General features: G+C 47.7%; 1 protein-coding gene across 1 annotated transcript; it reads right to left on the bottom strand.

The window, feature by feature from the left end:
• Positions 1-5,826: 5,826 nt before the first annotated feature.
• LOC118647486 lies at positions 5,827-6,405 on the bottom strand. Its single transcript, XM_036292527.1, has one exon. It carries the CDS (start codon positions 6,403-6,405, stop codon positions 5,827-5,829), a length of 579 nt encoding a protein of 192 aa, XP_036148420.1.
• Positions 6,406-16,277: the final 9,872 nt, after the last annotated feature.

Here is a 16,277-nt window from a genome sequence, read left to right as displayed (position 1 = left end):
GAAAAGGAGCCGTCCGAGCCTCGCACCTTCTGCAGGCGTCCGGAGAGATAGGATCTAAACCACGACAGGCAAGAAGAGGAGATATGGAAGGAGCCGAGTTTTCGAAGGAGCAGATCGTGCTGAACGGAGTCGAACGCTTTAGAAAAGTCAAAAAGCACAAGTAGGGTTACTATCCTTTTGTCAACGGCCTGCCTGACGTCGTCGATCATCCTGACCAACGCGGACTGTGTGCTATGGCCCCTCCGAAAGCCGGCCTGGTGAGGATCAAGAACATGTAGGCCATCAAGATGGGCGGAAAGCTGGTCGAAAACAATGCGCTCGAGGACTTTGGAGAGATGACAGAGGATAGAGATAGGGCGATAGTCGGTAAGGGAGCTTGGAGTTTTGCTTTTTGGTAGGGGGAGAATATGGGAAAGTTTCTATGGAAATGGGAAGATAGAGGAATTCAGGAATGCATTAAACAGATCTAGGATGAATGGAAAGGTCACTGGTAAACTATCCATAATCAAGCGGCGGCCAACGCCGTCGGGGCCAGTGGAGCGCGAGGTGGATTTGATGAGAGCTCTAAGCAAAGTGTCGGGAGTAACATGGAGGAAATAAAAGGTAGAGGGATCAGTAAGTTGAGAGGCGTGGGTACAAGGAGGAGAGGGGAGGAGGCAGCGAGGAGGCAAAGAATCCGGATAAGTTAGGACAGGGACGGGAGAGGAGGGGGAAAAGAAGAGAGGAGAGGGGAGAGTGGGGGGGTACGGGAGAATGATGATGAGCGGAGGAGAAAGAAATGTTGAGCTGGTCGAGAGAGAACTCGGGGGCGGAGGATAGCTTGGACTTAGCGAGACCGAGCAACCTAAGCTCGCCCCACAAACGGGCGGGGTCGGTGATGGACCCGAGCCTGTTCCTCAGATACATGGCCCTAGTCTCGTCGATCCGTAGCTCGACCTCGTTGCAAAGAGCACGGAACGCGTCCAGGAGGGCCGGAGAAGGATAAAGGCGGAAAGCCCTTCTTATTGCGTCATGTTCCCGCATGAGTGCACGTATAGTATTGTTGAGCCTAGGAGCCGGAGGCCGCCTGGCCCTAACCATGCGAAGAGGAGCGTGTAGATCTCGTGTTGATATAAGGGCTTGCGTGAAAATGGAGACTTTATCATCCAACGCAATGGAACTATTAACATAGGACCAGTCGAGAGATAGGAGAGAGGAACAGAATTGTTCGGCGTTAAAAAATTAAAGTAGTCTTGCATGCTGAAGGTGCGGGGTGGTGCGCGGTGCACGAGAAGGTCAAGTGTGACCTCGATAAGGTCATGCATCGATAGGAAGGAAAGGGGGAATTGGCGAAAGGATAGGAGCGTAGATTGATCGCTAAAGAAACAATGATCTATGCGGGTCTGAGAGGAAGAGGTATGGTGTGTGTTGTCGGAACGATAAAGAGGCGGTTGCTGGAACAGAATTCGCAAAGACAGTCAGAGTCGTGGAAGGACCGATTTAAGTCGGTGTTGAAGTCACCAATGATTATCACGACGGAGAAAGAAGGATGGAGCGTAATCAGCCTGTCGTAATCAGCCTGAAAATGTGAGAAGTGCCCCGCCTTGGGGGGGGGGGGCGGTATACAATGGCTAGCAAAAGCGACCGATTGGCGTGTAGTGAAATTCGGAGGAACATATTCGGGATGCTCGAAATATAAAGTAGGCGAGGCAGCGAGGACGGACGCCCCAATGCGATCGCGCACGTACAGTCTGACACCGCCGCCCCCCCCCTTTCTGCCGAGCCTCATCAGCCGGTAACCGGCTAAGCGGACAAAGTCATCTGGAACGCGAGGCTTTAGCCAGGTCTCAGACATCGCAATAAGATCGTAGTAGCCGCGCGAGAAGTAGTGATGAAACTCGGCAAAGTGGGGGAGAAGGGACTGGCAATTCACAAGACAGATTCGCAAGGATCCGGACGGCGCGGAGATACCGGAGGTCGGACATCAATCCCTCTGAGTCGCAAGCTTTTTAGGGGTCGCGCCGCGACCGGCGGGGGCAGCTCCGGGGAGAGAAGGTCCCCCCGTAGTCGTCCGCGCCGGAAGCGGCCGGGGGGCACCCACAGACGGCCCATCCCCAGCAACGTCGCCAGCGGCGGTCCGCCGGAAGAGCCCGGCCGAACCGCGCGGGTCCGGGAGGGAGCAACGGAGGGGGCGAGCCCAGAGGCGGCCCGCGGAGGCACCCCGCCAGTGATGGCCTCAAAATGCTCTAAATCTCGTACCCGGACGGGAGACCCGTCTGGATGTAGCTTTACAAATATGTAGCCGCCGCGGACCCAGACGCGACTAAGCGTGTCCCCTCCAGCCGCCCGTTTTGCGCAAGTGTCGCACGCACAAACGCGGGCAGTCTCTCATTAACATTAATGCGAGACCCCGCGAGAGACGACGAGATCTCAGATTCCTCTAGCACCCCCTTCGATCTCTTTCCGCTGATCCACCGATCGCGGACGTCGGAGGACTGTAGTCGCACCACCAAAGGCCGGGGCGGCCGCCGGAGGCAGGGATGCAAAAACAAGTCACGATGTCGGTGGGGTTGATCTCGACGCTGAGAGCGGCAGCGATGCCGGCGACGATGCCGCGCAGATCCTCCAGACTGTTCTTTCTGACTCCAAAGAGAATTATCTCCGAGCTCAGTTTCGCCCTCTCGAGTGTCACCAGTCGCGCCTCGAATTGAGAGCCGGAGCTGGTCCGTTGCGGCGATGGTGTTCGGTCCTCCAGGGCCCGAATGCGTCCATCGAGCTCGGTTGTCGTAGCAGCAAGAGCGTCGGTTCTGGCGGCAAGGTCACTATGCAGTGAGACGCATCTCTGGATGTTGATTTCTAACGCGCTCAGCTGCGAGTTTATCGTGGTGAGCCCCTGCAGCTTGGTCTCAATGCTCTCGATCTTTCGTAGCAACGTAGTAACGAGCCCTTTAAGATCGGTCTCCGCATCCGTCGTGCCCACCTGACTCCCCGGGGGGAGGCGAGGGGGATCAGCGAGCGTGGGGACCACATGGCATAGACATAATGGGCAAGGATGTCCAGAACTGTCCCGAGACGTGTCGATGTCGTACTCCGATCCGGCCAGTGATATCAGGCAGTCGGCGTGAAAAACGTGTCGCGCCGCGCACACGCTATGGAGCGCGCACGCCGCAGAGATAAATTTCTTACAGTGTCCGCATGTGAGTGTCATGTTCGGCGCGCTGTATCTTTGGAAAGACTCACGCCGATAGCACGCAGACGAAGCAGCTGATGGTGGGGCGGGCAGGAGCACAGAGGCGCGTGCGTCGAGAAAAGACGGCCAACAGCGAGCAATGGATACCACCAAATGCGATGACGAAGAGACCGAGAAAATCGCCGAGAAACACCACAAGAAGGCAAGGGGTACTCACTGCGTAAATAAGAAAAATATCGAGAAAATGCGCTCTCGATTAATGATCTAGAAGAAAAAACCGCCCCGAGGGGCATTAAACGGCAAAAAAGCAAATCGAAAGCGGAGCACCAACAAAACACGTCCACTCGCACTTACGTACCAAGAAAGAAAAAGAGAGAGAGAGAGAGAGAGAGAGAGAGAGAGATAACACAGATTTGCAATAGAGGAAGAGAACGAGCACCACGGCGGCGGCGAAACGCGATTTCTTTTCTCTCATTTAGATGTTCCATGAGGACGGTCGGAGACCTCTAAACGTGCATGAAAAACGCAATCCCTCCTTAGATTCATATCGACGTGCTGCAAGACTCGCGTGACGTTACGGCCCCCGCACCAACAAGTACCCTTCCCCCGCCTTCAACCTGCTCCCCCTAAAAGCTCCATAGTCAAAATCGGCTTATACCTACTAATATCTAATTCCGGGAGTGACTCACTTGGACACAGTACAATTGGACACAGTGCAGATGGACACGTTGCAAATGGACACAAACTAATGTACACGGTTTAAATGGACACGGTTTATTTGGACACAGGAATTTTGTAAACCGTAAAGTTGTACACCGTACATTTCTATACCCTTCTGTTTAGGGCACTTCTATCGATGGGGTGGGTGCAGGGGGAGGGGGCGAAAGCCACCTTTGCACCCCCTCCCGTGTGTGTGTGTGTGTGTGTGTGTGGCCACGGTTACGGTGTAGAAATGTAAGGTGTACAACTTTGCGGTGTACAACTTTTACGTGTCTAAATGAACGGTGTACAATTTTACGGTGTATAACTTGGCGGTGTACAACTTTACGGTGTAGAAATGTACGGTGTACATTATTTTGTGTCCATTTGCAACATGTCCATTTGTACTGTGTCCAATTGTATTGTGTCCAAGTGAAGGCCACTCCTAATTCCATTCTTTTTTTCTTTACATATTCTGTCCAACTAACAATAAGTTTGTTGTCTAATGTCATGACGAAATATTTAATATTTGTTTGGTAGGGTATGGTAAGTCACTAGTAATGGTATAATTTTACTATTAATATTTAAAGGGGTTGTATCTAGTATATTTTATTAGTAAAATTCAAATAAATTGATTTGAACTCATTAAGCTTGATTTTCCATCATCTAGTCCAATCTACTACATTACTTGCTTTTTCTAATTTTCTGGTAGATCTTACTTGATCTTGATATACAGCAAAAATAATTGTATCGTTAGAAAAAGTATGGTGGTTTCTTTTAGTGCTGGTAAATCACTAATAATAAATAAAGAATGTAATAAATAGAGGATTGGGCCTATAACACTTTCTTCTTGAGGTACATCCGCTTCTATTTCTTTATGTCAGAGTATTTGTTCTCTTGTTTAATTCGAAATAATATTTCTGTAATATATGATGTTAAGATCTCTACATACTCTTTCGAGAGTATTTTATTTAATTTATATACCAGGCTTCCATGCCACACCTTATCGAAGGTCTGGGCAACATCTAAGAATACCGCGGAACAGACCTGTCTGTCTTCAAACGCATTCAAATATATCAACAATTCTATGTATTTGATTATTCGTTGAGTGTTTCGGCCTGAAATTAAATTGAAAGTTCGGTATAATGTTATCGTTTTTTATTAAGGGTCTTTTTATTATATCTTATTTTAATAAGTAATAGCTTTTCAAATAATTTTGACATTATTGGTAAAAGTAAAATATATAACGTCATTAGGTGGTTTTGGTATCATGATCACCTCTGCAATTTTTTAGCAAGCAGGAACATATCTTAATTTGAAAACTCCATTGATAAGGCATGTAAGCATTACAATACCCTTTCTAGGCAACTGGTTCAAAATTTTTTCAGTGATTAGGTCAAATCCCGGTGCTTTTTTAATTTTTAGTTTTGTTTTTATTGTTCACAGCCACTTTCTTTAGAGTAATAAGGGAGATGTTTCTGATTTTTGGTTGTCCACCTTTATCAGAGTAATGTCCGTTTGCATCAAGTTAGGCGTGAATATGTCAATCAGATTATCAGCAAAGAGTGTCGCCTTCTCTTTATTATCTTTAACCTATGGGCCTTCCTAATAGGAGGGACAGAAGTTATGGGTCTCTTATTTTTTCAGTGCTTTTTTTTGCTTTCTAAAGCAAATAATTTGTCTCTTCATATGCCGACAAATCCTGTAAGTACAAGTTTATTGTTTCTTCTTTAAGCTTCTGTCTAAGTTTTTGAGTATTGTTGTTAACGATGGTTTTGTTGGTTTTACGTGAGATCAGCATATATAAATAACGCGGAAGAGAAGAACGTGATAACCAGAGAGGGAAGATGGCTGAACTAGAACTCAAGCGTTCTTAAAATCGTGCGGCCGTAGGTTGCGGTATGAGGGGCGCTGGTTGGCCGACCGCCTTAGCCAATGGCGTGTCTGCTAGCGCTACACTACCCTCCTTCCAGTGACTGAGCGGTTGGAGCGAAGGTGACGGTTTTCTTCTTAGGGCTCGAGTAAACTTTGGGAGCGTCCGAGATTACTGGCGGCCCTTGTGACTGATCCAACGAGGTTGAAGATGGCAAAGCGTTGCTCTCTGTATGCGCCGGCTTGACCCTATCTATGGAGATGGTGGCGGGTTGGCCCTTGATCAAAACCTTGAAGACCTTGTTGTTCCACTCTAGCACCGGGAAGGGGCCTTCGTAAGGAGGTTGAAGTGGCCTCCTGGAGCTGTCGACTCTGACAAACACGTGCGTGCAGGTGGCTAGATCTCTAAACAGAAAAATCCCCTTTTTACCATGATGTGCGGTACGTTTAGGATGAATTTTTTGTAGGTAATCTTGTAAATGTTGGACGAAGCAGGTGGGGTCAGTGCGGACGTCCAAATCCAAAAAGAATTCCCCTGGTAATGAAAGGTTCTCGCCGTAGAGCATCTCTGCCGCTGAGGCGTTGATGTCTTCTTTGATGCTAGTTTTCAAACCCAACAGAATGACCGGCAAGAGCTTGGTCCATAGTTGGCCATTGTGACACATTATAGCTGCCTTGAGAGCACGGTGCCAGCGCTCAATGATTCCGTTCGCGGCCGGGTGGTATGCGGGATCTGGAACATCCTGGGAACCTGATGAATGAATCAAATAGAGCGGATTCAAATTGACTCCCCCTGTCAGTAGTAATTGTTCTGGGAACTCCGTAGCGTGCGATCCACGTAGTCCATAACGCTTCCACAACTTCATCTGCCGATATCGTCTTGATGGGAATGGCTTCCGGCCACCTCGAGTATCTGTCGATTACAGTTAAGCAATAACTGTATTCTTCTGACTTTGTGAGAGGTCCTATGATGTCAATATGTATGTGCCTGAAGCGGGCTGATGGTACTGGGATGTGTTGCACTTCCGAGTGCACGTGCCTGGAGATCTTGCTGCGTTGGCAGGGTAAACACATGCGAGCCCATTCCGTAATGTCCTTGGACATGCTTGGCCAAACGAACCTTTTCTGCATTAGTTTCTTGGTAACTCGTCCGCTGGGATGTGAGCATTTGTGTACCACGTCGAAGATGCGTCGCCTGAGCACTTTAGGGATATAAGGCCGAATGTTCGAGGTTTAGATGTCGCAGTAGATGACGTTCTCCGAGTCGTCGACTCTCAGCTTCTTTAGATGAAGAGACGAATCCGATTTAAGGATAGTCTGCAGCTCCTCGTTTTCCTTTTGGGCGTTGGCGATTTCTTGTGTGTTTGTTATTGTTGGCAGTTCCACCGAGTTGAGTCGAGATAACGCGTCTGCAACATTATTGTCTGTTCCGCTGATATATTGAATGTCTGTAGTGTATTGACCGATGTAATCGAGCTGCCTCCATTGGCGTGGGGATGCTTTATCAGCACGTTGTTGAAAAGCAAAGGTAAGTGGCTTATGGTCCGTCCTTAATGTCACGTGTCGCCCTTCGATCCAGGGCCTGAAATACTTGACCGCTTGGTACGCTGCCGTGAGCTCCCTGTCGTAGGCGCTGTATTTTTTCTGAGTTTCTGAGAATTTGCGTGAGAAAAATCCGAGAGGTTCCCAGGTATTGTTAACTTCCTGCTCCAGCGTAGCGCCCATAGCGGTATCTGAGGCGTCGGTGGTAAGAGTTAGTCTAGCTCCTTCGCGCGGATGTGCTAGCAGGGTAGCATCCGCCAAAAGTTGTTTGCAACTGTCAAAAGCCTTTATCGATTCGGAAGTCCAGGGTACTGGTCTTTTATCTTTGCGCTTGGCGCCGCGGATGTGATCGTTCAAGGAAGCCTGAACCTTGGCTGCGTCCTTCAAAAAACGCCGATAAAAATTGAGGACGCCTAGGAAGCGACGGAGTTCCGCTATCGTTCGTGGCTGTGAATAATTCTTGATTGCTTCAACACGCGCAGGTATTGGTTGTGATCCCTTCTCGTCAATGAGGTAGCCGAGGTACGTAACGGCGTCTTTGCCAAAGCGGCATTTAATCTGGTTGATCTTTACGCCATACTGCCGGAATCTCTCGAACAGGATGCGGAGATGCTTGAGGTGTTCCTGGTGGTCTTTAGACGCAACAAGAATGTCATCAAGGTAAGCGTATACGAAATCTAATCCGCGTGTGACCGAATCGATGAATCTTTGAAACGACTGCGCGGCGTTTTTTAGTCCGAAGGTCATCATCTTAAATTCGAATAAACCAAAAGGAGTAATAATGGCCGTCTTAGGCTGGTCCTCGGGTGCTATCGGGATTTGATGGTATGCACGGATTAAATCGATTGTTGAAAAAACTTTACAACCGTGTAGACGGTGCGCAAAATCTGCAATATGTGCAATTGGATACTTATCGGGTATCGTTGCGCTGTTTAGGCGGCGGTAGTCTCCGCACGGTCTCCACTCACCGGACTTCTTGGGTACAAGGTGAAGCGGTGCTGCCCAAGGGCTGCTGGAGGGCTGGCAAATTCCCGACTTCAGCATGTCTTCAAAAACAGTTTTGGCTATCCTCAACTTCTCAGGTGGAAGCCTGCGCATAGGTTTCGCGATCGGCGGACCTCGAGTAAGTATATGGTGCTTGACACCGGTGTCCGGAGTCTTTTGTGCCTTGTTGGGCGTGACGGTCTCTTGGAACTCCCGCAATAAATTGTTAAACGGGTCATCGCCGTGAACTAGGCGAATTCCCGATTTATTGTTGTGTGTGAGCTGGCAAAGTTGTCGCAACCCGGTGGTTTCGTCGATTAAGCGTTTTTTTTTGAGGTCCACCAGCAAACCGAAATGCTTGAGGAAATCGGCCCCGATTATTGGCTGCCTTACGTCTGCAACTACAAAAGTCCATACAAACTCTCGGCGTAAACCTAGGTTAAGGCGAAGTTTCCTTTTTCCGTAAGTGGCAATGGCAGTGCCATTTGCTGCGTAAAGCAGGAGCGTCGATAGCGGTAGGCCGCGCGCCTTCCACGACCTGGGCAGAACTGATACATTGGCTCCCGTGTCAACCAGGAATCGGGTCCCGGTCTCTTTGTCTTGAATTAATAGGCGGTTTTCGTGCAATGGACCATCACTTACCGCCGACTGCGATGGCTGAGTTAGTTTTCCGACTCTTTCGACGACGTTGCGGATATAGCGTTGGCCCACGAGCAAGGTTGAGCACAATTTCTGGCATCCTTGCCAAACTTTGCATGGTAGAAGCAATATTTTGATTTCTGAGGTTTGTCTTTGACGGTGTCGCGAGATTTGCTTCTCCCTCGTTGCTTCGAACGAGCGCGGCGGCCTTTCTCCTGTGTGGCCGTAAGTCGCTGGATCTGTTGCGTAAGGTTTTCGATTGCTGCGAGCACGGAGGATTGAGCAGCAGGTGTAGCTGTGTCAATGGCTGAAACGGCGGGGTGTGTCCTCTCCAAAGCCTTGTCAGCCAACTCCGCCAACTTGTCTAGAGACATTCCCTCGGCCACTGAAAGCAGTTCCTGTATCCGTGGGAGCATGCGTTGCATCCAGAGTGTTTGCAGTAATTTCTCATCCGCAGTAGCCCCTGTGAGGCGTCGCAGTTCCCGTAACAGGTGCGTGGGTTTCCGGTCCCCTAGCTCTATGTCGTTGAGAAGCTTTATCCAGCGTTTCTCATCGGAATCGGTGAGCCTGGATATGAGGGTCTCTTTCAGCCTCTGGTACTTGTCCGTGGCCGGTGGCGTCTCAATAATATCTGCAATCTCGAGCATGGACTTTTTATCTAGGTTATCTACAACTAGACAAAATTTGAGATCGTCTGACCTTATGTTGTGTGCGCGGAACTTGGCCTCGAGCTGCGTGAACCAGGTTTTTGCGTGGTCCCTCCAAAAGGTACAAGTCTTTACCGCGCGTATTGCGTACGCTTGCGACTCGAGATCATCCTGATGGCGGTATGCGTGTTGGCGTATGGGTGCGCCTGCCGCGGTCGTTGAGAGGAAGTCTGTGGCCATACCCGGGTGTTCCTGTGGAGTATCGCCGCCGGTGAGGGTAAGCAGAAAGTCCCGTTCCTCGGTGATAACGCCGTCCGGCTCCGCAGTCTGTCTGTGTGGTGGCGAATGGTCGACTGGCATTGTGATGATACTTTGCTTGTCGTGATTTCAGCACCGTTATAGCGTAGAGCCAGACAACGGTAACAACGCGCGCGGAGAAAAAATCTGCGTCGGGCACACGAGATCGTTGCTTGTTCGCGCACGTTACGACCGGTCACCGCGAGCGTTGCACACCGCGTACGCGTGTACCGTGTATGATCACGTCGGGGTCACCAAATTACATGTAGGGATTAAGAATGACTCCGCGAACTCATCCTCTAATGTAATAAAATATTTATTGTCAAAACGAACTAACTTCTATACAATCTTTGGTTTTACGTGAGATCAGCATATATAAATAACGCGGAAGAGAAGAACGTGATAACCAGAGAGGGAAGATGGCCGAACTAGAACTCAAGCGTTCTTAAAATCGTGCGGCTGTAGGTTGCGGTATGAGGGGCGCTGGTTGGCCGACCGCCTTAGCCAATGGCGTGTCTGCTGGCGCTACAGGTGGTCGAAATAAAGAGTGGCACCCGTTTGGCCACGTCAATATTGGCCACGGTCCCGATTGGCCACGTCAATATTGACCACGTCAATATTGACCACGTCAATATTGGCCACGTCATTATTGACTACAATCTCGATTGACCACGGGGTGGATTGGCCACGTCATTATTGGCCACGCGTCATTATTGACCACGTCAATATTGGCCACGTCAATATTGGCCACGCGTGATATTGCTCACGTCAATAATGGCCACGTCAATATTGGCCACGCGTCATTATTGCCCACGTCATTATTGCCCACGTCATTATTTCCCACGCGTCATTATTGCCCACGCGTCATTATTGGCCACGTCATTATTGGCCACGCGTCATTATTGGCCACGTCATTATTGGCCACGCGTCATTATTGACCACGTCAATATTGCCCACGTCAATAATGGCCACGTCAATATTGGCCACGCGTCAATATTGACCACGTCATTATTGCCCACGTCACTATTGACCACGCGTCATTATTGCCCACGTCAATATTAATCAATTTTTTTGCTTAGCGTGGAAAGTTGCAAACCCATGTGGTGCAGAGAAATGCTTTGCACACACACACACACACACACACACACACACACACACACACACACACACACACACACACACGGGGGGGGGGGTGCAAGGGGGGCCTTCGGCCCCTCCTCCCGCACCCACCTCGTCCAAGTCGCAAACCCATATACAGTAATGACGTGGGCAATAGTGACGCGTGGTCAATAATGACGTGGGCAATAATGACGCGTGGGCAATAATGACGTGGTCAATATTGACGCGTGGCCAATATTGACGTGGCCAATAATGACGCGTGGCCAATAATGACGTGGCCAATAATGACGCGTGGGCAATAATGACGTGGGCAATAATAACGTGGGCAATAATGACGCGTGGCCAATATTGACGTGGCCATTATTGACGTGGGCAATATCACGCGTGGCCAATATTGACGTGGCCAATATTGACGTGGTCAATAATGACGCGTGGCCAATAATGACGTGGCCAATCCACCCCGTGGTCAATCGGGATCGTGGTCAATAATGACGTGGCCAATATTGACGTGGTCAATATTGACGTGGCCAATATTGACGTGGCCAATCGGGACCGTGGCCAATATTGACGTGGGCAAACGGGACGCTCCCGAAATAAATAGATTGTAGACATCATACAATAAGTTTAAGTATTTGTAAACACAACGCCATCGAAATATTAGTCGATTTGTGTCTGCATCATAAAGTTATGAATAACATAAAGTTATTCTTGATTGAAAATGTCAGCTTATGAACCAAATTCTCGTCATTTGCAAAAGGTTTTAATTTTTTGCTTCAATATGAAGAAATCTGCGGCTGAGGCTCATCGAATGCTCTCTACGTATGGTGAAGCCGCTATTAGTGAAAGAATGTGCCGAGAGTGTTTTCAACGCTTCAAGAACGGTGATTTTGACGTCGAAGACGGGCATGGCGGTGGAAAAAAGAAGGTTTTCGAAGATTCAGAATTGCAGGCATTACTTGATCAAGACTCGTGTCAAACGCAAGAAAAATTGAGAGTTACTTAACAAGCTATTTCAAAACGCCTGAAAGTCATGGGAATGATTCAGAAGCAAGGAAATTGGGTGCCGTAAGAGTTGAAGCCGAGAGATGTTGAGCCGACGTTTGTTTACTTGCGAACAGCTGCTTGCAAGGCAAAGAAGAGATTTTTGCATCGTATTGTGATTGGGGACGAAAAATACGTTCATTACGATAACCCCAAGCGCAGAAAATCATAAGGATTTTCCGACCATGCTTCCACATCGACGGCCAAACCGAATATTGACGGGTCCAAAGTCATGCTCTGTATTTGGTGGGACCAGCTCAGCGTAGTGTACTATGAGCTACTAAAACCGACTGAAACAATCACAGGCGATCGGTATAAAAAGCAATTGATGCGTTTGAGCTGAGCACTGAAAGACAAACGGCCGCAATACAATAAACACAATAAAGTGATTTTGCAGCATGACAATGCTCAACCCCATGTCGCAAAGCACGTCAAAACATACTTGGAAACGTTGAAATGGGAAGTCCTACCCCACCTGCCGTATTCTCTGAACATTGCTCCCTCTGACTATCACTTGTTTCAGCCTTGCCTGGCTGACCAGAACTTCCGTTCTTATGAAGAAGTGAAGAATTAGTAGCTCGATTCGTAGATCGTCTTAAAAGATGGCCAGTTTTTTCGACGCGGGATTCGTATGCTGCCAGAAAGATGGGAGGAAGTAGTGGCCAGCGATGGACAATACTTTGAATCGTAAATGTATAATCAGTTTTTCACAATAAAGCTTCGAATTTCGAAAAAAAAGCGGCGGAAGCAAAGTTGTACACCTAATAATTACAGCTAGTTTCACGAATGGCCTTTCTTAATTCTCTGCCCTTGATTATGGTTAGTCTCTGTCTTCATGTTTACAAGTCGCCACCAACAATAAATCTTTCGCCAGGGTGTTGAAGAAGAATCTGATAGTCTTTTGGTTTTATGTTACGACTTGGTGAGCAGTATATTGCACTAATTTTCAACTTTTTTTTAGTGTATTTAATTCCAACCATCATAAGTTGCATGTCTACTCTCTGTAAGTGGCATTCTTCGTAATGATTAATCGTTTTCTTAACTATCATCGCACTGCCACTCTTTGCTTGGTTGACTGGGTGGATAGTGTGATACACTTTGTATCCTTTTATCTTAACAAATGATTGACTTGTTATGTGTGATCAGTATCTCTGAGATAAAGCAGTATTTATATGCTGAATTTTAAGAAAGACTTCCAAGTCCTGTTTCTTGTTCAGAATGCCATTGACATTCCATGTGGCTATTTGTAGGTCTTGTTGTACCATTATTTCTTTTTAAGTATAACACTAATATTTCTAGTCTCTAGTTTGTCAATTCTTTCATTGACTTGTTCAAATGTCTTCAACATAATCTGCAATAGCTATATAATTAAGTAAGTTCTATCATAGTTGCAGTGGTTGAAGCTTCCATTGGTGTATTCTGGACTTGTGAATAAGATACCTTAGGTTTTTTATTGATAGTGTTGCGCTCAAACGCTTCCGTAACACACTCACTCCCACACGCGAGCACGGAGAAATAAGCACACGTTTGTAGCAAATAAGAAGCTTTATTGGTAACACCGAATACAAATACTGTTATTCCGAGCACATCCGCACATCCGTCGAGACGACGTCTTTAGAACAACAACCATCATTTCATTTGTTTACAATCTTCCTGTCAACGCTGAACACAGCTGACCGAGGCGACTGATAATATTGATTTTTTCGGAGCGCAGACTAAAGTTTGCGCTCACATCGCGCGCGAGACTACGCTCGCAACACTATTCCTCTTCTTCGCAAATTGTCGTCTCGACAACTAGAGGCAGGCTTCTTCGAGGAAAACCCGTCGGTCCTAGCTTCTCCGCGTCTCCTGCTCTACCCCGAACCAACGCTGTGAGTTACCGAGCGGCAAGAAACTTCCCACCCGACTTTTCTCTTCTTTTCGGCACTTTTTTCTCCTCTCGATACTTGCGCCCTTCTTTCTTGAACTTTAGACAAGGGGGAGGTAATTTCCCGTGGACTCCTTTGCGCCCATAAAAACATTCTTGTCCTTGTTTCAGCATTTGCCCTTAGTCTCACGGGAAATCACGGTCGAAAACCTTGAACGAGACAATCTTCAAAATAAGAATTCCCTTTTATTTTATTTCTTTCCACTCAACAAACAGGAAAAGATCGCCTTCTCAGCCTGCTCCAGCTTGTGTATCGTTACAAATCGCCAAGTTCCCTAAAATCAAAATAAAACAACTTTTTTCCTAACAGTAAAATTAATCTCACTTTTTCGCCAGGCTCCGATCAAGTTAATTTTTTTTATCTCTCTAAGTAACGAGCTATCCTATCCGCATGTACAACTTTTTTTTATGTCTAGACAATTTCTGAATGCAAAAAACTACTTCACTTAATTTCCTTACAATTAAATATGGTCCCTCCCAATTACTCTGCAATTTAGGAGGAGACCTCCTTAGCTTCCTTCAAGGGTTTAAAAGCCAAACTTTTTCATCAACCTCGAAAAGATTAGATCTGACTTTCAAATCATACCAAAACTTTATTTGTAAAGATCTCATTTTCATTCGACTCCTCACTCTTAAATTTCTTCTAATCTTTCTTTCAAATTTCTAACATAATGTGTTTCGGTTGCCCTTTGATTGTCGGCACCCTTAATGTTAATTCTGGGATGATCCGGTGCGAGAGCGATGTTGAGTTACTCTTAAACAAGCGCGAGAAGATTTGTTTCCGGCGGTCGATCCTTCCTTGAATGCGTGTGGATTGTAGCACGCCCGGGATATGCCACGCGCAGAGCGCGTGATCGCCTTGCGATTCTTAGGGAATGTGCCCGTCACGTTAAGGAGGAGTGTAAGGGATCGAGAGGAACAGGACTAGGGAGAGAGACTGACCTGGTTGCACCTTGAGATGTGCAAGCAATGCTGTGATCGTTCGGAAATCAGCTGCCCGGCGTTGGTTTTACCACGCAAGCCACGCGCGGTACACGTAAGAGCGCGGTGGCCGCAAGCCTACCCGATCTCGTTACGCAGCGAATTTGCGTACGCCTTAATGAGAAGAATGAACGAAGATATAAAATCAGAGATATCGCGCGTAAGAGAAGAACCACAATTTTAACGCTCTTAGAGTTTAATCACCCGAAGAAGCACAAAACAATTAACGTCTCGAAAACAGTGATTGATGCTATCGCACAGAGACCGTCCGAAAAAGTGATATCCGCGCCGCGCTATGCGAGAGCGGGGCCACAGAGAGGGAGCGCACGAAAGGTATGAATTTTGGAGGCCCGGAAGGTGCTGCTGCGAATGAGCTGTGCGTATATACGATAGTAGTTGGATCATTCCTTCGATAACGATGACGTTCAGTTGTGTACGTAACATGATGACTTTCACCTTGTGATCCCGATTTAGGAGGACTTCCTAGAAATAAATCCAAAGAGAGACGAAGTTTTCTAACAAAATATAAATCAGCCGGAGTTAGTAGCTTCGTGCTTCGAAGTCCTATGTGACGATAGAGTTTCGTCATGGCAGCGGCAGCGTGAAAATTCAAAGTGCGACCACTCCGCTGTCGCCGTCACTGCCGTTGCACGCTTCCCCCACTCTAGCATTTCCGCGACCATCCCCACCACCCCAGCACCCGTTTCGGCGCGCCAGATGAAGATGACCGAGCCGTATATAAAGTCCGGCCGTTGACCGGGGAGGTGAACCAGTCCTGATTAGACCTTGGTACGGATACCTCGGCTGCTGACCCAGCAAGGGAGTGCCCTGAGCGTACTCGGAGATTTCTAGGCAAGAGCGTACTTTTCCTTCGCCGGGCGGTCTCGGCTATCACGATTCGAGAAGAAGGGTGTTCCCTGACGCGGTAGAGCGTTCTCGATCCCGGAGTGTGCCCCTCCTTCGTGGGGTAATCCGGCCCGTTTCCGTCAAGCATTCGTGTTCCCCGCGCCGATTTAATACGATTGCGGAGTTAATAATAGTTTTGTTTCCGTTGTGTTACAGAAAAAAACCGCTAACCCGTTCCTGTCCGGATCCCGCCGAGGGGCAAAACCACTATTAGAACAAAAACAGAAATACGCACGAAATTACAAGGAATTAAAACAACGGAGGCGTTGTTATAATTCCTTGTAATTTTGTGTGTATTTCTGTTTTTGTTCTAATAGTGTTTTTGCGGAAAATAAATTCCGAAAGCAAATTACTCAAACCCGGTAACGTTCGTTCCGATCTAGACATTTCCGTCTGCAAAATTGTAAACTTCTTTCGTTAATAGCCAATCCGATTTCTCTAGCTTACAGACAAC

Source organism: Monomorium pharaonis, chromosome 10 (assembly GCF_013373865.1).
Source record: "Monomorium pharaonis isolate MP-MQ-018 chromosome 10, ASM1337386v2, whole genome shotgun sequence".
Taxonomy (NCBI): Eukaryota; Metazoa; Arthropoda; class Insecta; order Hymenoptera; family Formicidae; genus Monomorium; species Monomorium pharaonis.
This window is presented reverse-complemented; position numbering and strand designations above follow the sequence as displayed.